This window comes from Zonotrichia leucophrys, chromosome 3 (assembly GCF_028769735.1).
Source record: "Zonotrichia leucophrys gambelii isolate GWCS_2022_RI chromosome 3, RI_Zleu_2.0, whole genome shotgun sequence".
NCBI lineage: Eukaryota > Metazoa > Chordata > Aves > Passeriformes > Passerellidae > Zonotrichia > Zonotrichia leucophrys.
The window spans coordinates 63,825,426-63,851,470 of NC_088172.1; the positions used below are offsets into that span (position 1 = coordinate 63,825,426).

At 40.5% G+C, this 26,045-nt stretch overlaps 1 protein-coding gene across 1 annotated transcript; it reads right to left on the reverse strand.

Moving 5' to 3' along the window:
• Positions 1-740: 740 nt before the first annotated feature.
• On the reverse strand, positions 741-24,694 carry TSNAX (translin associated factor X). The gene is made up of 6 exons (XM_064708531.1): positions 24,602-24,694; positions 22,761-22,868; positions 20,610-20,724; positions 18,843-18,973; positions 4,191-4,318; positions 741-2,593 (listed from the first exon to the last, which is right to left on the reverse strand). Exons 1-6 carry the CDS (start codon positions 24,615-24,617, stop codon positions 2,219-2,221), a joined length of 873 nt encoding a protein of 290 aa, XP_064564601.1. The 5' UTR covers positions 24,618-24,694; the 3' UTR covers positions 741-2,218.
• Between the last annotated feature and the right edge of the window lie 1,351 nt (positions 24,695-26,045).

Sequence of the window (26,045 nt, forward strand, 5' to 3'; positions counted from 1 at the left end):
CTAGAGGGAAAAAAGTACTCTTTTTAGACATCTGTAGTTTTAAAATAATGAATGACTGTATAAAAGCAGGAGCTGACTAAAGTGGTGGCCACTGTGTGCTCATTCCATGGCTAGAGGCAGAATGTCACTGAGCCAAGCAGTGCAATGTGCTGAAATTCATCTCATCCGTTTCAAACTGTGCCATGAACATTTTTTAATTCCCCCTGGTAGCTGCTAGGACAGACAAGAGACAGATCTCTGTTTAATATCACACACTATGTCTAACAGTATCTGCTTTCACTTCACACACTTACACTAAACAAGCAATGACTTGCAGTAAATTTTGTGTGCCAAAAGAGGCACAGCTGCACCGTAGCTGCATCAACTGAAATCCTAGATGTATGCATCTCAGGGAGAGGGTGACACCCCAAAACTATTCCTTTTTAGCAACAAGCCTTCTTTCTCTCCCCTCCTCTCATCAGGGAAAAGAAAAAAAATAAAAAGCAGCAAACAAAGGTGAGATGTAGAAACATGGGTACTGTTGCAGATTTGTTCCAGGGATATACTTGCTTTGTCATCTGAATCCTTTGCATTTTTTTCAAAATTCAAAAGATTCACATGAAGTTTCTATACTAACAAGTTATTAGACACTGCAGAATAAAGTTAAGGGAGAAAAAAAAATTTCAGCATTAGAAAGTGCCCATGGAAGTATGAATATAGGAATAGATCAAAACTTCCAAGAGAAGTTCTTCACAATGGGAAAATTGCTCTGTAATTTACCACTTGGACTGACAAGCAAAAGGATCAACATAGAGACAGTGACTACTTTTCAGAATTTATTGTAAAAAATAGTATTAAACAATAGGAAAAATACCACTCCTTGTTCAATCCACCCCATACTACTTTATGTGGAAACAATGGAAAAATTTGACAGAAATGTATTTACCATTCCTATCCATATATCAGATGATTGCAGCTACTCAGGACATGCTCATGGGAAAAGTATTGGCAGCATCACAGCATATGGAAGTGGAAATAAAAAACATGCAGTATTTTCAATTGCAGTTGGGAGGCCTATTTCCTGGAGTCTAGAGATCATGTTGTTTTATCTGTTTTCCTTTAGCATTATGTACATTATCAGACTCTCATAACTTCAGACATCAGCATAAAGCCCTGATTTTTTGCCAACAGTGACATACCCCCCCGCAAAGATAAATGTGGAAACCAGAATGCCTGCCTTACTTCTGTTTGCAATTTCCTTTCCACAGGAACATGCACATGATACAGATCCTGCTAACATATATTTAAAGCTTGGCTAGCCCTTTTCCACTTATACCAGTTTAATCCCACTGGAGGTCCTCAGGGCAGCACAAACAATGGAGAACAGACTTCCAGCACTGCAACATATTTGTTCTGGCCAAAAACTGCTAGTCCTAAGACCAAATTACATACTTTGCATGACAACTTATTTTGTCTACAAACAAAAATATGTCAGAATCTGCATTAAACTGTATTACAAAAAATGTAGAACAATACTTTCCACAATTATTTTCTGTGGATCTCCTAGCTCATCTCAAAACTGTGCAGTACTAGTGTTAGCTCAAATGGAGCCAACTTTTAACAGAGACCCAAATAACAGGTGACAGTAGTATTTACCTGGTGCAATTAGCTTCATTATCAATTGGCAAAAAGTTGACTTAGTTTCATAGTTTAAAGCACTAATCAGAGAAAACTCGAATTACATGGCACTGTTGAGACCACCCCAGTCTCAAGTCAAGGGCTGCACTTATTCTCAGGTGCATTGTTGTAGGTGTGACATGACTACAGAACCCAAATACTCAAAAAATGAGTCAGCAGAAACCTATGGATAATGCTAAATAAGAGCACCTAACCATTTTTTTTCCACTGCTGTGCTTGATGAAAACTTATTCTGAGGTGAGTGACACAAATGACAGTCACTGGAGTAGAGTGCAGTGGAAATTTTGGTCATTCTAAAAGAAGATACAATGGAGCAATACAGGAAATTCCATACCAAGAGGCCAAAGTCAAACATTTCTTCTCTTGCACACCATAAAAAGTATTTTTGGTTACAAATTACCACTGCAAACAGCCTTCTCATCGATAAAACTAAAAATGTCTCTACCTAAAAAGCTTTGAGAAGGGTCAAAACCCCACAAACCACAATTAGAGAGCTTTCTCTATGTCCTCTTCTCTTCTGAGTAGCAAAAGCTTCCTGGTTTTAAGGAAGCCCCTCCTCTTGGTCAATCAATTCCGTTTTGGTGGAGAAGACATCAGCCAGCATGTGCTTCGGGATTTCGGATCCCCGTACTTTTAACGTGTAGCAGGCATTCTCTACCTTTGCCAGACTCTGTTTCAAGGTGTAGAGCTTCTTGGAGACTTCGTAAGGCCCGGTGTTGCCGATGAAGGTGAAGCCATCGTAAATCTGGCGCAAGAACTGGCTCAGTTCGAAGGGCGTGTCGATGTCCCCGTTGCCAACGCTGCTGATGCACAGCCGCATCAGCTCTCCCGTCAGATCCGCCACTCCCAGCAGGTAATCCACAGGGGTCACCTTCAGGCTCCACCTACGGGGCTCTTTATCGTGGCAATTGGAGGTCTGCGGACAAAATGGAACAAAGTCCAGCACAGAAGGAATGTGAGAAAGCCATCTGTAATGGTTCAACTACACGCTAACTCATCTAACGTAACTGGAAATTGAAAACATTCTGGAAAATTAAATTGCATGGCACTTCCACATGGTCTGATTTCAGAAGTACTAATCTCCTTCCAGCATAAAAAAGGTAATTTCTACTTGAGATGTCATACTTCTAGCAAGTATGATAAACATACCCTAACTCTACCATCTCTATTTGCAAACAGAATTATCACATCTTTGCAGCAACATTTATTTGCAGTTGTTTGGGGTTTTCTTTCATCTGACAGACCTCAGCCTGATAGATTTTTTTCCTAAATAGTCAGTCCAAAGTTAGCAAATCAGTCAAAAATAGTCTGCATTATGAAAACAAATAATATAACTTCATAATGGTGTCTTGAATTTCAAAATATATTCTCTACAAGTAGCCATAGTATTCTCAGATCTATTTTATATCAACTGAGTTTATTAAAATAACAAACAAAAATCTTCATGAAGCAAACCCATTACAAAGTTACAAGTTTGCTCCAATATCCAAGTTTCCAATACTTTTTTTGCCAGAATATTGGTAACGTGGGAGACAATGCAGGTTTCTTTCTGTTTGCTTGTTCCCATAATATGCTATCTACCCAAATTGACTGATCTTGTCAGAGGCATGCACACCGGGGTTAACAACTTCATAGCTGGTACCTCTGGTAAAAACAAATTAATTTAAGCTAAAAATCAAGCTTCTCTGCAAATATCTTACCGAGAGAATAAAGAAAGAATGAGAAGTGCTTTACAGCAGAATCTCTTCAGCAGAAGCAAACTCAGGAATTCATGTAAAGCAGCATTACTGTACACTGCACCTCAACTGCTTGTGCACTTCTATAGATTGCTACCAAATCACTGTTGTCCTCTGTGAACAATCAAACTGCACCCAGCTGACTGTGTTTGGTGACAGCAGTTTGTCCCTATGAGCTGTTTAGGGCAGGCTAGGGGTACAAGCAAGCCAAGAAACAGCAGATCCGGCATTAGAGTTAAGGTATGACGGGACACCAGTCTGTCCTCTGAAAGGAATCAGCTCCAGGAGAGTTACACATGATGCAGCCAAAGCATATGCACAAGGCAAATACAGTGCCTCCAGTGACTAGTTCAATACCAGCAATAAGACTTCAGTCATGGAGTTCATCCTGCCTTGTATTTGTTTGTGTCCTCCAACTTCTGCAGCATCACTATACACCAGAAGGTTTTAGAGACAGCCCCAGGCACTAAAAATCCCTCCACTACATTTGTTAGCTAGCATTTCACTGTCCTGGATATTTTGCCATATCAGAAAGAGTTCAGTTTGCTCTGAATAAAAAGGATGTGAAATTTATAAACTTGTATCCCACAGATTTAGTTTACTACTTATCAGAATAAAAGGCATGTTTTGAACAAGTGAGTCAAAGCCCACATGTCTATCCAATCCCATTCCACTAACTGGCCTTATTTAATCAGATGCCAAAAACGTGACTAAGCCTTCTCGCTGCATTTCCATCCCAGAAAGATGTTTGTCAATTGAGAAAAGAAAAACTTTTACCATGTTTGTTGTTTCTTCTCTGTCTTCTGCTGTAAATATTAGTTGTTTGTTGATCTCTTCAACACTGATCAAAGATCGTGTTTTGATAAAATACTGAAATGAAACTGCCTCAACATATTCTTGAAGCCCTGCAAAAACAGCAGAAACAAGCTCATGCTTCAAACTTTCCAGCAATGATCCATGCTCACAATTATTTAGTTTTTAAGAAATCTTTTAAGTGAGACTATTTGAAGGTTATCAGCAAAAAGTGAAAATTAACATAATCCAGAAATAACATTGAAACATAATCTAACATAGCACGTTTCTGAAGAATGAAAAGTCAGAACAAGCACACAGATAAACATGTTCAAGTTTTTACTCCATCTGCCTCTTTCATGCAGAACCTTCTGTAATTTCTATATAAAGCATCATGGTATTCTCAGAAACATACTGAAGATCAGTTCCCCACAAGGTTTCCAAGGGCTCATACTAGGACCAGTATAGTTTAATATCTGCATCAATGTCACAGAGAGTGGGATCAAATGCGCCCTCAGCAAATTTGCAGATGACACTGAACTGAGTGGGGCAGCTGATGCACCTGAAGGATGAGAGCCCACCCAGAGGGACTAGGACAAGCTTGAGAAGTTTGGTCCATGGGAATCCCAGGCAGTTTAACATGACCAAGTGCAAGGTGATGCACCCGGGACAGGGGATCCCCAGTATCAGCACAGGCTGGGGGATGAACAGATCGAGAGCAACCCTGCCCGGGAGAACTTGGAGTAGATACTTGTTTAAAACTGAGCTTCCCACTTCGTCATTTTGTGAGAATCAGGCTCCTTAAAATAAGCAGGTTTGGTGAAATTCACATTCAAGGCAAAGCATCTGTTGTTACAAATCACTCCAGACCAAAGAAATAAATAAATAAGCAAATAAACAAACCAGACTGGACTGTAATGTCCAATAAGAAGACTAACAGGTGATCCTTCATTGGCAGAAGGGTTGGATGAGGCAGGTCATCTCTAGAGGCCACTTCCAACCCTAGCTGTTCTGTGATTCTATGAATACATTAATAACTGCTCTGTCCAAAAGAACTGACACTCTAAAATTAAGGAGTAGGAGTGGGGGGGACAAAAGGAGTTGGTGTGTTGGGAAAGGAATAAAAGATGGGATAACAAATGTAGCTTGTACCAGATTTGTAGGCCATCTACAGCTACCTGCCACAATTCTCTCTCACTACCTACTTAGCAGATGTTGGTTTTATTGTGCATTACTGCGGATGTGACAGCCTGGAGAAAGATAAAACTAGATAAGTTTTCCCAGAATTGGCCTGGGAAGCTCTAGGGAGCTGGAGATAAACAATGATAGCCAAATATTAAAACAACCTGCAGGTGGTGTTTTTCTAATAATCTGTTTTTCTGATAGGATTGTTTAACAAGACTTAATTTGGTGTCTTTTTAATTAGCCAATCATGTGAAATGTATTGATTAAATGACAAATCAGGTCCACCTGTAGCGAACTGAGCTAGAAAAGAAGAGAGGATAAACTCAACGAGGCTTTTGCCACTTTGCCTTTTGATCCACCTATGCGACATCTCTAACTCAACAGTGACATGTTACAACAAAGGCAAGATCTAAAAAAAAAAAAAAAGTTTGAATGTTCAGACAGAGATTTTACAGGTTTGTCAGTTTATGTGCAGAGAGCAGATTTGAGGGAAGCACATGAGAAAAGTTCCTAAGCAGAAAGCTGAAGCTGGCACTGTTGGTGGAAAAAAAGGCAGAAACAACGCTGGAGCAAACAGCCACGGCAGTACTAAGCTAAAAAAAGGTGTAGAGACAAAGTCAATGCCTGTGTATATCTGACCCATGAACAGAGAATGCCTAAAGAGGACATTAAAGGAATGGCCACATGACAGAGATGGTTCTAGCAGAGCTATTCTGAGCCATTTTAAGGGGATGACTTCACTTCAAAAGACACTAACAGGTATCATGCTGCAAGAGGGCCAGGATTAGACAATAGTTTTGTCAGTGAGAAAATGAAGATGTAACCAGGGGTACCAGAAGTAGAAGCCTGTTTCCATTAAAATAATCTAAATACCCTCAACTGACCTGTACAGTGCCAGGACTTCAGCTTATGGAAGTATGCAGGAAGAAACAAATTTAGACTTCACCTGGATCAAAGAAATAGTCTGAATCAAAAAGAAGAGAACATAGATTTGAATAACAGATGAGTGTGGAAATACCCCAAAAAACTCAAGGGGTAGGAGGCTTTCCACGTACCCACTACAAAAGCATGATAAGTGACCTGCATTTTTTTTTTCCTTTTAAATATGTATTTGAGCAGAAGCAACTCAGAATGGCAATTCCTTTATAGTACTCTACAGCAGTACTGGGAAAAGCAGAATAAATATGCAGCAACTAAACTCACACTCAACAGTGCTGTTCACAAACCAGAACACAAACACAGAGCTGGCAAGGCCAATTAAACACCATAATTTAATCAACAGAATTCAGGTAAAGCACTCAGGGCACAAGCAATAGAAAAACACACTAGATAAAAGCTACTCAGGATCTTTTAAGATAAATAACTTTGCAGGCTGCAGAGAGGTAGATTTCATCACTCATTCTTTCCCTGACTTACCTTCTGATGTAACAGGACCAGGAATCTATTACGAAATTTTGGCTTTTTCTGTGGATAAGCTGTAAGCTACCAGATACAGCAGCACTCAACATGACAACATCTGTGAGACTCTCCCTCTGCTATCTATGGAGAAGACTATCACATATGAAAAATCAACTTGGCATTTTCCACAGCTCTCAGAGAGATCAAATCAGCCCTCAGACTTTTTGGTAAACAGTCTTCTCGATCAGTCAGATCTCCCACTTTCAACTCACTCCACTTTACTATTTCATACGTGTTTTGTCCTTTTTCCATTGTAAGTGTTTGGCTCCTCTGTTCTTTTATCTATATGTACTTTTTAACGTGGGCATATTTATATGTATGTACACACATAGATCTTTGCTTCCTCCTGCATGCCACACTAGCTGACACATTCCAGCCTTGTGCTCCTTCCCTTTGTTTAACACCACCATGTGAATGTTGCACACAGTCTGTTTGCAGTCTGTTTGCCATTTACTGTCACCTTCTCACAATTAGGGAATCTACCTCCTGCTATTTATTAAGCCTTACAAAACTCAATTAAAGTTACCATCACAAATAGACTGCTAACAAATCCTGCTCATGACTATTTTGCAAAAAATACTAGTATTTTACTTTTTCTTCTTTTTTGTTTTTAACAAGTCCTTCTGTCAGAAGTAGCTACAATATGGTATTTCAATGAGCCAAGACCTTGAAATAAGGTATTTCCATGTGCAGGTAGAAGGATGTTTAAACATGTTATATTTTAGCTTAATGGTAGGACATCCGCTATTTTCAGCAAATAATTCCCAAGGTGAAAAACCCCATCCCATTTCACTACACCATCCAACAATACCTTTCCCCTTATGCTCTTGTTTTGGATTTATTCCAAAATTAGCTTATTTATGGATTGAGCTGCCAGTAATAGAATAGTTTTTAAGACTGCCTTTTATGGATTTGGGGTTTTTTGTAGTACATGGACAAAAATACCAATTAAAAACACTGTTATTATTTTTACTAGCACTTCTTAAAATTACAGATGCAAGGTAAAGAATTAACTGCTTAAGTATTTTAATATTTTATTCCATTTATTCTACAGAAATAGCTTATACTAGACAAGTGACAGTGACCCAGTATAGCAGCTCCCTTCTATGTTTTAAAAAAAATATTTTGTGTACAAGAACTACAGAGTTACACTGAGATATCTTCTGAGCATGTACCTACAAATATAGATTTTTCTGCCTGAAAATTTTAGCACTTTTTGCCAGCTGATATTCAAGACCTTTTTCCTTAACTACATATGCAAGATCTGAGAAAGAAGAAAAAGCAGTTACCCTAAAAAACTTACAAAGAAATTAGTTTTCTTAAATGAAAAAATAATTTTAAAAAACGTAATTGGAGCACTCAATCCAAGAGTCAAATGAATGCATAAGACAGAGGAAAAGCTAGTTCTATCTAAAGAATGAGTAAATAATTGAAAATACTTCATTGCAGGAGTCATATTAGGGTAAACAGAATCTAATTCCACCTGAGGTATGCATGCATCCATGCATGCATGGAAGCTTCCACTCAGAATGACAGATCAAATAAGAGGTGAAAGTTTCCTTCTAAAATTTTGTTTACTTCATTTCCTCCTTTAAATCTCGGTTCAACAGTTACAGAACAGGTTCAAAAGGATTTCATGCTTCTCAGTTGTTAAGGTTAGCAATGCCAGTGCCACCTGCCATCTTCTCAAATAAGCTGCTTCTCTCCTTATTTCTTCCCCAACTCATTTTCTTTCACCCTTTGTCCTGTTTCTCTCTATCTTCTTGTTTAGAGAGGATCCTGTGCTGATGGTGTGGACACAAGCCTGTGCTCTCTCACCCAGCTCCTCCCCTAAGCCATGCAGCAGGAATCACAGGCCAAGAGCAGCCACCAGAAAGATGGTAGGAAGATACACCCAGCCAGCTTCTTCCAGGATCACTGCATGGAAGGTGGGGCACATTATTTACAGGGCGAGCCATGTGAAACTGCCCACTTGCTGATTCATTACAAAACCAAAACAGTGCCCACAAGGCTCTATCTTATCCTCATGTTTAGGCTGGCAAGTTACATTGTCATTAAAAAACCCCAAACAAACACAGAAAAAAAACTTCCCTTTTTTCTCCTCCCCCCAAAAAACAAAGAAAGCAACAACAAAAAACACCCCCCACCAAAATACAGAAATCCCTGCCATAATCCAGGAAAAAAAAGTTATATTCTTGTAGAAATCCCAACCAGAGAAATAATTATACAGAATATGGGGAGCATTGGTAAACTTAAAGAACTTGTTTCTAGAAGCATATGGATGAATAAAAGGGAGAAATAAGTGAAATAAACAAACAAGTAACCATCAATTGAAACAAGTAGATACAATAAATTTAGAAGTAATAATACAAAAACTAATGCCAGTGTCCTATTAAGATGAAACTGGTAATCCACACCTTAATCCACTCCTTTAAAGTTCTCTGCATACTTAACAATGATTCCTAAGATTCAGAGATCTTTTTCTTGGCAGAAGGGGTAAAAACTAAACTTTAGTGATTAAACTTAAACTGAGGCTATGAAACAATCAAAGCATTTTGTTGATTAGTGAGCATGAAGTCAAAGGTTAATTTTATAACACACACTGAAAAAGGATAAAGCCAGTTCTCCTCACAGACAGGAGTGCTCTGGACATCCTGTTGTGAAAATGGCTTAAAAGAGTAATTCCAGTCAGGGATGGATTTTACAAAACAGTACTAACTAAAAAATACAAATAAAAGCACTAGAACAAAAATCTGTATGAGCTTACATATTTGGGAAAACACGTTTCTATTCACTCAGTAATAATTCAAAAGCTGAGTAGGTTTACTATTATATCAATAATTAAAATAATGTAAACTTCTCCTGTAAAGCCCTGAATGTTTTGTTCATTAGTCAACTGCTACTTGACACACCCATATCTCTTCTAGCTGCACGTGTTGAAGCGATGTATTGCAGATACCGAAGTGTTAATATTGTTGCACTTTGTTTGAAGTTGAATACACACTTCAGGGGAAAAGGTAACACCATTTCAGAGGAAAAGGCAATACCAAGATTAGTCAGTTTTCCCAAAAGCCCCAGAAACAAATGAAAGTTCCCCATCAGACAGGTGCCTGTGAGAGTTAAATTATTTCTCCAAACAGGAACAAAAACCCTTCAAAGAACTGCAAACAATATTTTAATCTCTCATTGCAGAGAGCAGGGAATCAAGCCTTTTTTATACTGTTATTAAAAACACATGGACATATGACAAATGATAGGCCTTTTTGCAGATGAATGATTATGGGTGAGAAATTCACAAACTTTCATTTTGCTACTGCTTGGAGACCTAAGGGATGTACCATGCTGACTTTTGTAATCAAGTTTTTTTTTCTGAAGTTTGGGGTTTTATTCCAACTCACAAGAACCAAATGTAGTAATTACAAAGAGCACCCAATGTTTTACATGAGTTCTTAAAAAACTATTCCCATGACAAGTAATCTTCCTGACCTCTTTGACTACCCCCAATTGCCTTCATAATTAATACAGAGTTTTAAAAGTCATTCAGTCAGTCAGACACTGCTGGCAGCCTTGAGGGCAAGTGTTCAAGATACCAAAGAAAGGAAGCTCTGACTCAGCCAGGATGTTCAATGATCAAAGAAGAAAGAGCACCTAACACAACACAGCTTCTGCAGTTCAAAACACAGTGAAAGTTCTTCTTGAGGTGATGTTGTTTCCATGCAACAGACTCAACTCACAAGCACATCAAAAAACCAACAGTGGCCATTTGTCCTCAAACACAGATCTGTGAGATGGCACAAAGGTACTTCACCACATGCCAACCTCTATTTCTCCACACGTGACTGCAAAACAAAAACTGAACCATGATGTGCTATCCCCATTGCTTCTTGGAATGGAGTTCCTCTATGACACATTCTCCTGTGTGATTTTAAATAAACAAACAAAAAAGCTTCACAGATTTTTTTTTAATTTCTCTCATGTTCCAGCTGCACTTGGTTCCTGCAAAGGCTGGAGAGATCTGGTCTGTGAATCACTCATGTCAATAACTGCAGGGTTGAAAAAAATTCCTGAGCCAGAGAACAAAGTCTCCTCCATTTGCCAGCTATGAAACTGAATAAAAAGACAAACAATGTCACTAGTTTCAGGCTGTCATGTGAGTAATCAAGTATTTGTCATAATAGTACAGGAGGACTTCAGGACAGTTAAGTCTTACGTGAGAAGCAGGAAAGGACAATCTCTGTGATCATGCTGACCCACAGCATGATTCTTTAAAAGACTGTCCATAGCTTCTCTTATGGATTTCTGCTGCTCTGAATGGCTCCTGCTGAATTTACATCTCATTCAGGGATGAGCTGATAATCAGCTCTCACATAGTGCATCCCTAGTTTGTTCATGTCAGAATTTGCATTCATGTTTGCAGGCTTGTTTTGATTTTTGTCTATGGATATACAAAGCCTGCAGCAGAAAATACAAAGTGAGGCTTTGCAGTAACTGTTTTTTCCTTTTCCTTAGAAGAACTTAGGAAAAAGGCATGAACCAAAAATAATAAAAGTGCAGCAAAATGCAACAAACTGAAGGTATCAAATTTCACATAGGCAACTTGCAGAATGAAAAAAAAAATCAAATCAGTTTCACCAAGCGGGGATATGAGTCAGAGAAACACAGAAAATAACAAAACAGAAAGAAATTAACAAAATTGTATCTGATAACCATAAGCTTATTCGCTGCAAATTCTGTTAATTTTCCAGTATAATCAGGAAACTTTGTTTCCATTTCTGGCATTTTACCCCTCACCTACAACAGCAAGAGATTAATTCTTCAGTCACATCCTGTTCCTGTGTTTCTGTGTTTTCCCACCATCTTGCATAAACCTGATTGCTTCCTTCATGGTCAGCTTTCCTTTCAAGTTTTAGGTGTATTTAGGTCTCATCCTGGGTGAGACATTTACAATTCTGGTACCTTCTTCCTGCAGCACAAAGCTTTTCCTTTCTCTTACCTACCTAAAATAAAATATGCCATCTATTTTAATTACAGTTTTTAAGCTTTCTCAAGAAAAAAAACAGGTGTTCTACTTATACTGTTCCTGATGTGCAGAACAGTACATTGATATTATATCCTTGATATTGTGCACCTTGATATTATTTCAGAAATACATGTGTGCTTACAAAGGCAGAACAATCTGAGCATGTTATTTCCATATTTTGAGTTAAAAAGCTAAGAAAAAAACCCCTAAAACAAGCCAAGTAAACACAGAAATCATTACACAGATAGTTCCTTTATTGCATTCTAATTAAAATCCTTCATACAATACCCAAAAAAATGTTGTTACTTAAATAATCAGTAATCTAAAGCTGGCCTGCTTGGACAAACCCCACTCCTCTCCATAGCATTTCTTACAGCATCCTGTCTGGTGGTCCAACATACTGCAGTTAGAAAGTGCATTCTAGTGCCACTGAAGTATTTCCTTTTCATCCACACAGATTTAACTGGCCTGGTCCAAACCAGCAATGCAGTTTATTGCTGTATCTAACATGCCTAAAGTGACTCTAAATGGCATAAGGCAGGAGACAGAAATAAGCTCCATTATATCAATCTCTCAGAATACAAATAGTGCCTGCACATGATAAATGATGTGCTAGACTGCGTCAGTGCTGAACTTTTACACAGAATTTCCTGCATCATCATCAGCAGAAGCAGTCACACAGCAATAGTTTTGACAAGGTGCTGACATTTTACAGCCCCATCATCTAATCCTATTGAGAGCAAGTGCAGACATGATAAACAGCTAATGAGCTTCCCTGTGCACAGCACTCCACTCGCCACTGCCACAAGCACAGGCACACAGCAAAGGTCAGCCAGCAGTGCTCCACTTGCATCTACCATCATCACCCCAGGTCACTCCAATTAAGAAACTCCAGAAGAATTATGGGCTCCCCATTCAATATTTCGTCTTAAGGGGCAAAAAACTGAGTAAAGTACTGAAATAGCTGTATATTTCATTTAACAAAGTCATGTTGAAAAAGTACTCCATTCAATCCCACACAGAGCCAACTTATTGAGCAGTCCTTAATTCTCCCTCTGCAGTACACAAGTTCTGCATTTAAGCAGAGAAGATTGAGAACATCCTTTGAATAATTACATACATCCTAACATAGAATCATAGAATTTTTCAGGTTGGAAAAGACTTTTAGGATCAACTGAATCCAACCACTAACCCAACAGTGCCACGTCCACCACTAAAGCATGTCTCTAAGCGCCACATCTACATGTCTTTTAAACACCTCCAGGGATGGTGACTCCATCACTCTCCTGGGCAGCCTGTTCCAATGCTTGACAACACTTACCATGATTAATTTTTTCTTAATATACTATATAAACCTCCCCTAGAGTGACTTGAGGCCATTTCTTCACATCCCATTTCTTGTTACATTGGAGAAGAGAGCACCCCCACCTGGTTACACTCTCAGGCAGTTGTAAAGTACAATGAGGTTCTTCCTGAGTCTCCTCCAGGCTAAATCTCCAGCTCCATCAGCCAGCCCTTAGCAGATCTGTGCTCCAAACCCTTCACTTCTTCCATTGCCCTTCTCTGGAGATGTTCCAGAACCTCAGTGTCCAAAGTTCTAGTGATGGGTCCAAAACTGGACACAGAACTTGAGGTGCAGGCAGTGCTGAGTACAGGGGGACAATCACTGTTCTGGTCCTGCTGGCCACTGTTGGTGACGGAGGCCAGGATGCCTCTGGCTTTCTTGGTCACCTGGGCATGCACTGCAGGATCACGTTCAGCTGCTGTAGACCAGAAACCCCAGATCCTTTTCCAGCAGGCAGTCTTCCAGTTGCTCTTCCCCCAGCCTGCAGCACTGCAGGGGGTTGGTGTAGCGGAAGTGTGGGACCCTACACATGTTGCAGAGCACTTCTTCCTTGTCATGAAGTTCCATACAGATCTTTTCTGTATTACTGTTGGTATTTCCCTCAGTAGCTGAGAGTTAAATACATATATAAAAATACTTAAACACATGTATATACAAATAAAAAAATCCTGAAAATTTTCTTCCTTCCTTTCATAAATCCATACAATCTTTTTCAGTCCTTTTCTTGCATAGTGTCTCTCAACAATTTTAAAGAAAGAGTACATATTTCCTCACAGGATATATAAGGTATACACTGCAAAGTGGGCCAAAGGAGCAGGAATTCTATATTACAAATAGTAAAGCTTTAAAAATATCAACAAAGCAGAACATTCTAACATAACAAATGAAGAGCTCTGCATTAAAAAAAGACTTCATTATTTCAGTATCTCTTTGTTTGCTTGTTTAATCATCCCCTGGGACAATCTGTACTGTTAAGAAACGTGTAGAAAACAGTCATCAGTTTTTGTTGTTGTTCAATTAGTGCTATACTCAGTGTTTGAGCTCATGCAAGTGTCCTTTGGGGAAACGTCCTGCGTGCCATTAGCACTATTCTTAATGAGGGAAAGCACGAAACTCCTTTAGTGCTCTGCCAGAATTGTTTTATCTTCAAGTCAAAAGAACAACTGCTTGGAGGAACCCCAAAAAAAGCATTTAACAATTACAAGTGGCAAACAATATTCCCAAGCATAACACTCATAGCATTCTTCTATTTATAGGCTAACAGTTATTATACTGAATAAAATATGTATTAGGCAGCTTTATTATGCAGACAATCATGATTCCCCAGTTAAGGCTGCTACAGTGGTTTCCATTATAAGCTCAATTTTGAACCCTTTTACTCCTTCTGTGAGAGGTAGGGTGGGGAACAGGAGGATGTTTCATGTTTGGTTTCAAGACAAAGGAGAATATTTTTAGGAAGTTTGAGGTTAATTAGACATGCTGCTTTTGAGATATGGGGCATAAGCGTTTCTTTATTCTTTTTGGAAGAAAAAAGCAGTTTAATGGCAATGTTTTTGTTCATAAAAAGCTTTTTAACTAGTTCTCCAGAATTTTGTTAAAATACAAAATCAGAGTTGAAAACTAGGTTAAAGGAAAGTCAAGATTTATAGCCCTAGGAAATATATAAAGACCTAGCACTTTTCTCAGTCACTTTTATTTTCAAAAAGACATGAAAGTTTTTTTGACTGATAAAGAGCAAAGCAACAATTTAAGAACACTAGACTAAAAGCCAAAACTAAAAGCAACATTCTTGACTCTTATCAGTTTTCACCTCCCAATTACAGTTCTTCATAAACAGTGGTGGGCAGGTGGAATAAAGCATTCCCTCTCCCAGCTGCTCTTCATTTAACTGCCCCTTCATTCTTCCTGCTTCTAGGTTTTCTATCTCAGCTTCATCATCCTGACATCAAGCATCTTCAAATCTCTGACACCTCCTTGAAGCCAGCTTCAGCACAATCAAGATCTACATGTCTTGAAGCCTGCATGTTCCCTTTTGTGCCATCCCAATGACTAACTGGAGAGCAGTGGATTTAATGAAGGTAAGAGTAAAGGTCTGGTTGAAAGTAAGCATTTTATACCTGTTATGCACACAAGCTCTTTTACACAACGCCTAAAAGCAAACCCTGTCCTCCCAGTGACACACAGGTATATTTTAACACTCCCTTACTAAACATGCACCATGGGCAACAGCTGGCACAAACTTGCCTTGCAGAGGAGCATATGTAGAAGAGCTAGAACATTAAGTAGATCATGTGGGTGATGTACCGAAATAGAATGAAGACAACTTATTTCAGTTGGATTTTATAAACAGTCTTCTTAATGAGGCACAGATACCTAATTACAGAAACACCAGAAGATCTTAGGGCCAAGTATTATACAACTGATGAGAGTGCACAGACTCACCATTTACCTCACCTAAAGAGAGGGAAAAAGTAAAAGTACAGCTATTTCCAGTTCTAACTTCAGAAATGCATTGGGGGGGCTTTGTATTTCTACCCTTTAGTTTTGTCCAAAAAAACTGTGAAGTTCAGGTATTTGAGAGATTCCACACCTGACTGCTGGAAAGACAGACAGCAGAGTCTACTTCTTCTCTCCCTTATTTAGCACACTGATACCTTCTTGCCTTCCTTTCTTTTTACCTTGAGAGGTCAGTATGATTCATTCTCTTAAGTTTCCTTAAGACTGTAGTAAGAAAATTCTTTAATTCTATGACAATCTCACCCTAAGTCCCATGTAAGCATTACAGATGTGCTACCATACATGCAACTGTGAGCATTTCTGGGTGTCACCATTTAAAATGGATGTGAAGGTCCCTGAAGGCATCCAGAGGAGGGCAACAAAGCTGGTGAAATCGTTGGAAGGAGTGTCCTGTAAGGAGCAGTTAAGGATTTTGGGCTTGGGTAGTTTGGAGAGGACAAGGCTGAGGAGCAACTTCATTGCTCCCTACAGGTTCCTGAGGAGAGGAAGTGGAGAAGGTGCTGCTGGCTCCTGTCCCATCCAGTGACAGGGTATGTGGGAATGGCTCTAAGCTGCATCAGGCAGGAGTATTCCTTTTGAAAAGGTGCCAAACACAGGAACAGGCTTCCTAGGGAGGTGGTTGATGCCCCAAGCCTGTCAGTGTTTAGAGGAAGCATTTGGACAATGCTCTTAACAACTTGTTCTGACTTTTGGTCAGCCCTGAAGTGGTCAGGCAGTGGCACTGGATGATCACTGTAGGTTCTTTCCATCTGAATTTACCTATTCTGTTCTAAAAGTTTTGCAACTGTCGTGGCATTGAGTCATCATACACATGCATCAGGTCTCTAACTTCCTCTGCTAACTACTTCTACTACTGACCTGCCCTGGAGTAACTCATCCCGCTCTAAAATGGACAAATACATCTTAGTCATTTTAAGAGGCTGAGATTTACAACACCGGAAAAAACTATTAAAAATTCTGAATTACTCCTGACAGAATACTTGCAGTTGTTTTCTAAGCAGTTTATTCAGGTCTATTCTGGTATTAATGAATACCTTTATGCAAGTTAGAAATAAATTATGCAGGAAAATCAGTGTAGCTGACAGTGTGTATTTAACAAGTACACAAAGCAAAGCTGAACAGTACTTTTTTTTCATTAATTTCTTTATTTCCACATTGCTATGGCTAGCTTAAGTTTAGGTATCTTTCATGTAAAAAAGAAATTTCACTTTTGATTCCTGAAAATATTTTTTTTAAAGAAACAGAAACAGTGGTTTTTTTTTTACTAAGAGGAAAGACTCTGGATATAGAAAACTAGCATCTGGTTTGTTTGCTTGTTTTATAAGGACATGGGTACACACAGAAGTTATTGTGCAGTAACTTTCTATATGTCTGCCATGCAGGAATAGAATACTCTCTTATGTGTGAGATGAGTGAATCTAATTCCAAGCCAACTGCTCTTCAGTAGAACTAGAGGCAAGTAAGCCTCTGAATTTACTGCCACAAAGACACAAATCAAACAAAACAGAGTCAGTTCAGGTGAGGCAGCTGATGCAGAGTGAGTGGTTACCCTGTGAGAAGCTGACTCACATGGCATGGCACATGGCCTGCACCACGCAGTCTCACAAAGATCCATGAGGCAGCACAGCTCAAACACTGCTGTTCTATACAAACCATTATATGACTCACACAGGACTACAAACTTCAGGGGTTATTCAAACAAACTTTACAGGTCACAATGAAGCTTTCAAAAACTTTTGTTCATAAAACTGAAATGCAAGATTCTCAACAATTGTACAAGCAGTATAAGCAGTACTTAAAAAGAAAATCAAAAGACATTTTTAATGTGTTAAGATACTCATAATACACTTTGAATAGAATTGTTCACAGTTTAAGTTCATCTGTAGTGTCAGCATTTTGAATTATTTCTTTTCATGGTGTCACTCCAGTACTTGGCTATAAATAGCAGCAAGACACATACAGATTAAATGGCCCTAAGAAAAACTATTTACATCAAATTTGAGCAACCCAATGCATCACAGCTAAGAGGGCTGTGGAATTAATCAGAGCCATTGAAGACTATCAGGGCAGGCTCTTTCCCGTTCCAAACTGCTAAACTGAGACTCAAGACCTGTGTCACTCTTACACCAAAGTTTGTGTAAGACATGAGTACAAGTTACCTTAACCATTGTTTGTCTGGTAAATTACAGACACATATTCGCTGCTGGTTAATCAAATCAATCTTATGGACATTTTTAAACAATTAAATAATTCAGGGCAAATCTTCAGCTCTCATCAGCTGAAGAAGTTTTGCCTAAACAAGGAAAGATATACAGAATTCCAAATTGTTTAAAATGAGATTGATAAACACAAGACACTTTTATACCATGGAAGGAAGTAAAATATTTTACTCATGTGTTGCCACAACCAAGGCATACCAATTTTAGGTAATATTCAGATTGCCAGCAAGGAATCAGCAAAGAAATATGGTTTGGCAGCAAGTCATGAATGAACTGGGATTTAATATCTCAAGAATGTTAGCAAAGACTGATGTTTACAGAGAGGAGCAGAAAAAGATGCAACTGAAACACACAAACCGGTTTAATGCTTGTAACAGAGAGGCAGAAGCGCATTTTGAGCCTAGAAGAAAGAAAATGCCAAACTAATGATCTCAATTCATTGACTTTATCAACTCGAAATCACTTTATCACTCAAAATGGATAATTTCACAAGACAGTTGCTCCCACTCTCCTCTTTGGAACTGCAACCCTTCAGAAGGGGCAAATGAGTGTGCTACATATATTCCTCTCAGTCATATATTCTCCTCTCAGAGAAGAACAGCCAGTACATTTGTGAGAAATACTCTCAACTTCAGTTTAGGGCAGGGTCCAAATTGTTCCAGTTGTAGACTCCCATTTACATCTTCCTTTAAACTGCAATGAAACTGTAGAACAACAGCTTGTCTAATACCAGAGCAAACTTTGCTAGTGACAAAGATTAACCTGAGTTCTGATTTATAACCACAGAACTCTAACAAATTCAGACCTGCAGTATGAAGAGGAAGTATTGCTACATAAAGAGAAAATAAGCTTGTTTCAAAACTGTACCCTTTTTCTCATTTTAAATTATTTACCTGGAGATATAGCTCTGTGGAACTGATACATGTCTTCTCCAATCAGTTCTTGTGCAACCTGCTTGATCTTCTGTCGGACAGCATCTAGCTTGACTTCAGATTCACTTAGTATTTCTTCCCCATTGGGAGCACTGCAATCATAAAACAGAAACTGAAAGAGCAGTTTCCAGCATGAGCAAACAGTTAAAAAACATTACACTTTTTCTTTTAGTAATCAATACTATTTTACTGGCTTCAAGAAAAAGCAAAACTGATACTAGAATGAGAAACAGTTTAACTTTCACAGATACCTATTGCAGATTCTGAAATTATGTAGATTCTTACCAAGAAAATAATCAACCAGTCAGGGTTCTGGTAGTATGATGCTTATTCCAGACTACAGTCATGATTATTGTTTAAGTAAGAAAAAGAAAAAACACATACAAAGGCTTCAAAAAATATTCCAGGAAACTAGCAGTATTTACAGAAGTCCTTCAACTTCTTAAAAAAATAATATTTTGCAATACTTGACAGTATTGCAAAATACAATACATTATGTACTTCTACATGTGATTTTTTTTTTCTTTTAAGGAAGTAGTTATGGATTGTGCTGTTCAGGAACAGCAGAAACATCTGATTCACAACCACAACATATATTTGGCATTTAAAGTTTAGTTTATCTAATTTCCTTTAAACTTTCTCCTCCCTTGAGCCCAAATAATCCACATGGTATATTAGTTTACAGTCTTTAAGGAACTACTGATTAATTGATCTGGAGAAAACATTTAAAAGCAAGCAGTAAAATTTACTGAAATTAAAGCCACAACACTTGCGAAAAGCAATGAAGAAGGAAATACAGAATACAGCATGGAAATTTTCCACTCTCACAAAACCAGGAATGCCTTATAAAACAAGAATCTAAATTCAGAGTAATGAGGAGTTCTTTGTTGTTCTTTCCTATACAAGTTCCCAGCTACCTAGCCCCTGCAGTGGGAGCAGTTATTTACAGTCAAGGCTGTAGAGGTTACTGAACTATCACAGTACCTCTCTGCAGAAGAAAACCAGGTTAAAGAGCAGGCAACTTCATAATCTCCATCCATAACTGCAACTACAAACAGTTACTACTTCAACATAAATATATCAATAGGTAACAAAATGCAAATTAAGATAAATGAAATTACAAAGAAGAGTAATAGGGAGAGCTGTTATAACACGCAAGACCAGTGTTTGTCACGTACAGCAAACACTTTATACAGCAGGCTATGCAAAGCTTCAAATTTTCCTGTTGCTCTTCCAGTTTGTCTCTGGCTTCCATGGATTGCTTAAAGGCTCATGAGAACACAAAACATATGGAAGCTCAAAACCTCACACAGAAGCCTATCCAGCTGTAGTATTTACATAAACAGACCCCAGGTCACCTCCTATTTGCATTGATGACCTCGGGTGGGGGTGCAACAACCAAAATGGTGATGGAACTGCCCGGGCAAGTAACCTGAAGGAAGGGTGCATAACTCCTCTCTCACAGCTTGCTGAAAGCAGTGAGCTACTGCTCATTCTACTGCTTTACAGTGGTTTAGTAAACCAATAAAACCAACTCAGAAACCTGAAACAGCATCTCTTAACTCTCCAACTGGAGCGTGCATTCATTAGCTCGCATCCACCTTAAAGGATGTTTATGGGATGTTAATTAAATTCCTCTCAACAGAACACTGCAGCTATTACTGACAGACAACACTGCAAGGCAGACTGGAGGTTTCTATGAACATTCCCACGCTCAGTGTGACTCACCTGGTGAACCTGTGGAGCAGAAATATCGTCCTTTTGCTTTCGATCGTTATATCCCGACTGAGCTTCACGAGCCGCTCGTATTTATCGTGCCTGGTGTCAAGCTCCAGCTGGAATGCTGCAGTCAATTGTTACAGAAAAACTGAATTGTCACACAAACACAGTGCAGGGGAAGAGAAAAGCACCTGTGCTGCACCAACTCCTTACAGACCCCACCAGCCCTGCCCCTGGGCACCTTTCCCCAAGGTGAGCTGTCCCTGCAGACACCATCACTGCCTGTCACCTGCCACAGCTGCAAAATTCATCATTACTACCTTTGTTTAATAAGTCAGGTTAAGTAGATATCAATCCTGATGATGCCTTAAAGCAGTCTAAATAATTCTTAAGGTAAAATATTTGGTTTTGCTAATAAAATCTATTCCACAATACTGCTGTTCTTGAATAGATTGAAAATGTCACCCCAATTCAGCAAGACAAATCAAAAAATAAAACCCTACAATCATTTGTTAATAAGATTCACCAGTGCCTAAACCAATCAAATAAAAAGCATCTGGCTAAGGCACATATACTGTTCACAATGCACCATTTAGTTATAAGAAAGGTTGCATTTCATATCCCAGCTAAAATACTAAACCAAAAGTTGAGTATTTTAGAAGTACTAAAGAAAAGTGAGATCAATTACTTAAAATAAGATTTCTGACTTGCTGATATTAGTTCTCTCTAACTACAACAAATACAGAGAAGACAGGAAGTGTATCTGGTTCTGACAGTCAAACATGATGAATGTTTACAAAGAGTGGATCTTTGAAAAACTTTGAAGAAATCATGTCCCTTAAATTCTTTCTGAAATTAACCAAACACGATGAATGAATCTCATGAGAAGGGAGGGAAACAACTGTTTTGAAGTGGAAGTAGTAGCAACTTTATGATAAACTGATATTCACAACAGTGAAAAATTAAAGTTGAAAGTACAGATGCTCTACTCAATTCAAGAGCAAGTGTACCTACAATACTCTATAATTGATAGAATAGTTTGTTTGAAAGAAGCCTTAAAGATCACCTAGTCCAAAAGGACACTTTTCACTAGATCAGGTTGCTCAAAGCCCCCTCCAACCCGGCCTTGAACACTTCCAGAGATGGGGCAGCCACAGCTTCTCTAGGCAAAGTTCAGCGGTCATGGTTAATCATCTGCCAAGCAGACTTACACAGAAAAATATAAACACCCATTTTAAAAAAAGCCAGGAAGTTATATGACACTGAAGTACACATTAACCATCTAAAGCAGCCAGCCAGCTCATATTTTACCCTTCTTAGTGTCATAAAAAATATGTGGCATTTGGAAAATTTTACAACAAGAATTAAACTATTTCCCATCTCAAATCTCCTTCCTTCTTCAGTCAAGGCTTCTCATTTCTGAAGGTCATCTTTGCCTTGTTAGGAGTTGTCTAATGAGAAATTTAAATTTACTGGAGTTTAAATCTGGTTTGATGAAAAATCCTATAAAAACAATTCGGCTGAAGGGAAATTTATACCTGCACTTAAAAACAAAAAAGACTTCAACTAACTAATATAGACCTTCATGTACTCTTTATTCACTTTGAATGCCTTTTAAATATTAACATATATCTGAAGTTCTTTAAAAAATGCAAGTATAAACAACTACCAACTACTGAAACAATGCATCCAGATTTACATTTCAGCGGCTTAGTCATTTGTGAATCACAGCCAAGGTCAGAGCCTCCTCAGTCTCCCAAAGGTCACCATCTCCTCCTGTTGTCCTGTGGCTCAGATTTTGTATTACACCTCTGCAGATCCTAGTTTTCTGTCACAAAGGGCCCAGCCACCTTTGCCTGACTGAACACTCGTGCAATTTGTGCAATTTGCTCAGCTTCAGGTCAGCACAAGTGAGGAGGGCAGGGGGAACAGCAGGTGGGATGGAGACAGGACAAGTCATGAACCAGGCAGAGCTATGCAAAACCCAACTCCCAGGACTTCACTGCACAGAATGCAGAACAGTAAGCTCTAAAGGTATGAGTATGAGTCAAATTAGTTTAAAGTTTCTCCCTCTGGAGAGAGCTGGTTTATTTCACTAATAACTTCCTACCAATTTCTACACCTTATTTTTAAAATCTGGTTTTCCAAATGCTTACTTACATTTAAAAGATTTCATCAAAGCTGAAGGTGGATTAACATTCTCTTTTTCTTCTCTTCTTTGACCATGTGGAAAATTATCATGCTTTCGTTTTCTGAACCCACCTGATCCTATTAAAGAGTAGACACACAAAACAAAAATTAAAACAGTTTTGCCAGAGCATAAGGAGCACCAGAGTGCTGTCTTCAGAGCATTCCTGACAGCAATCATATTCTACAGGACAGAATAAGGTAACTGGATGAACCTTACTATCAGCTGATGCCAGCTTCACATTATAATGTTACTTCTTCTACCACGTTGCTAGTGAAAATTAGAAAAAATAAAATCCATTTCAATGGATGAGCATGGCAGGAACCTAAGCTTTTTTTTTTGGAAGGTCTTTGGGTCTTCACACCCTTTTTCTGTTTTCTTGCTGTAAGCGAATGGTTGCATGGAAATCAGTGATTTATGTCACGGGTATCCTCTAACACAAAGTAAGGCACAACTTAAGCAGACTACCCCTATTCAGGTATACAGGTTTAGCTCCTGCAGTGCAGCTTCTTAGGCCCTTACACTCTGCCCATTTACCAGTTTCTTCTCTGAATGCAGCTTCTCACTTCAGCTGCTTCGTGTGCCTCTTCCTTAACCCTCCTTTTCACACCCACACCCAGAACTCATCTCTTTTGGACTACGTTTTACTCCCAATTTACACCTTGTATTGCTCCTTCCTTCACCTTCAACTAACTCACTGTGTCACCCATGTGTCAACCATTCCTCTCCCTCCTTTTGGTAACAGCTGGACACTGTTCCTCCTTTCCAGAGCCAAAAATTTGGCAAACTTGAATACAGGCATACCTTTTGAATACGTGGAGTTCTCTCAATTCCCTTAAGAGATGAACCAGGGGAACACTGGATTTTAAAATGTTTCCGCTTAATTGTTTATTATCCCAAGCCAAAACAAGAAGTGGGCGTAGCTACTTTCTTAAAGAGGAAAGTGAAAATAATTTTTTTCTATCCTCTTGGACATGAGTTCAGGGGTTTGTTTTTCCTATAGCAGTTGAAAACACTAAATGCAGCCCCTGAAAGAGTGCTGAAGGGAGGTCTGTGTGATTCTCAGCGGTGCCAGAACAAGAGGCAACAGGCAGATACTGATGCACAGGAAGTTCCAATCTTCCTGACTATGAGGGAAGACTTTACTGTCCAGGTAAAGTACTTTCCAGGGCACTGGAGCAAGTTGTCATGAGAGGTTGTGGAGTCTCCCCCACTGGAAATGTTCAAGAACCATATGGACACAGTCCTGTGCCATGTGCTCTAGGATGGCCCTGCCTGAGCAGGGAGGTTGGACCAGATAACCCACTGTGGTCCCTTCCAACCTGACCCGTTCTGTGATTGATTCTGCGACTGCCAGGGCTAAACGAACACACAGGCAGCAGAGCAAGCTGTGAAAAATGTATATTTCACATATATATTACGCTACATACATAATATTTTATGCATATATATATATATACACACACACTATAGTGAACACTTAGCACAAGTGCTTTACAGGCCTCACACACTCAGCTCCCCTCTGTGGCATCTGTATTTCCACCCCAGGGACACAGACAGACCCCTACAGCCAAGTTCTCTGGCGCACGCGCGCAGCCGCAGCGGGAAGGCCGCGCATTCACGAAGGAAAGGCCGGTGACACCCGAGAAGGAGCGGCCTCTCGCAGAGCGAGTTCCACGGCACAGGGCACCGCTGGCCACGGCGGAGGCCCCGCACCCCCGTCCCCTTTGAGCCGCGGGGCCTCCCCCGCTTCCGCCGGCTCCAGCTCCTTCCGCCGCGGTGTCCCGAGGGTGGGGAGGGGAGGGGACATCACCTTCCTTGCCGCTCATCACGGACCCGCCGCCGCCGCGCCGCGTCCCCCCGGCAACCCGCAGCCGCCCCGCGCACCGCCAGGACCCCTCGCGCCGCCCGCCTTCCCCGCCTTGCCGGCGCCATGCAGGGACGCCGCGGCTGCCTGACGGCGAAACGCCGCACAGGCGGCAGGAGCCCGGCCCGCCGCCCGCGGCATGGGAGGCGCGGTGCGGAGCAGTGGTGGCGCGGAGCGTGATCCGGACGTTGCTGCTCGCGAAATCGGGGCAGCGCGGAGGCCGGGCCGTGCCTCCGAGAAGGCGACTCCGTGGGCAGCTAGTGGGCGACCCCGTTGTAGGGCCTAAGAGCCCGCGGCATGACGGGACATGTAGTGCGGGCGGGGCGGCGGCGCGGTCGGAGTGCAGACACGGAGCTTCGGGGTTATGTGCCCGATGTCCCGCTGGTGGCCGGCGTGTCCCGCCACCGGGTGGTCCTCGGCTTGGACCCGCAGAAATCCAGCCCCATTCCTCAGCCCAGACCCGTACAAAGCGGCTGTGTGTCGCCTTCCCCTCACCCCTAGACTGACTCCTTACTGCCCTTTCCTTCCCCGGCACATCAGGACTACGGCGCTTCCAGAGAATCACAGAATCAGCTGGGTTAAAACGGACCTCTGACATCACCGAGTCCAACCTGAGGCTGAGCACCACCACCATGTGAACCAGACCCTGGCACTGAGTGCCACGTCTAGGGACACGTAAAACACTGAAGCACTTCCAGGGATGATGACTCCACCACCTTCCCGGGGAGCCCATCCCAATGCCCAGCTGTGACATTCTTTCTGTGAAGAAATTCCTCCTCACGTCCAACCTAACCCTTCCCTGCACAGCTTGAGACTGTGTCCTTTGCTTACTGCCTGTCCTGTCCACTCCTGTGTACTTAGTGGCCCGTCCCTCCCCGTCAGGATGCAGGCGCTCTCCTTCCAGGCACGGTGAGAGCGCAGCACCAGGGGCCGCCATGCTCCCCTCAGTGCCCACGCACGCGGTGTGCCCGGGCAAGGAGGGCAGGCAGCATGGCAAACCGATCTGAGACAGGGCTGGAAACTGGAGACGCTAACTAAACACCGAAATATCTGATCGTGAAGCCACCTGATAGCAGGGAAAGAAATCTGAGAGCAGCAGATGTAGCTGCTGGTACAGAGGAGGCAAATTCCCAAACTCGGGTTATTTGCATCCTATGTTTAGTCAGGCCTGGTAAAAATTATGTTTCCTCTATTGAAGACTTCGGGTGAGTGTTCTCAGGACACACTGCAGGACTGAGCGTGAAGGAGATGGATGCACACTGTAAATATTTCCCAGCACAGAGGGCACTCGATGATGCTTCACTTCTTATGATGATGAGCTATAAAAAGTCTTCTTGCCCACTAGATTCATACTTCCCTACACATGCATCCTGATAGATTCTTCCGACGT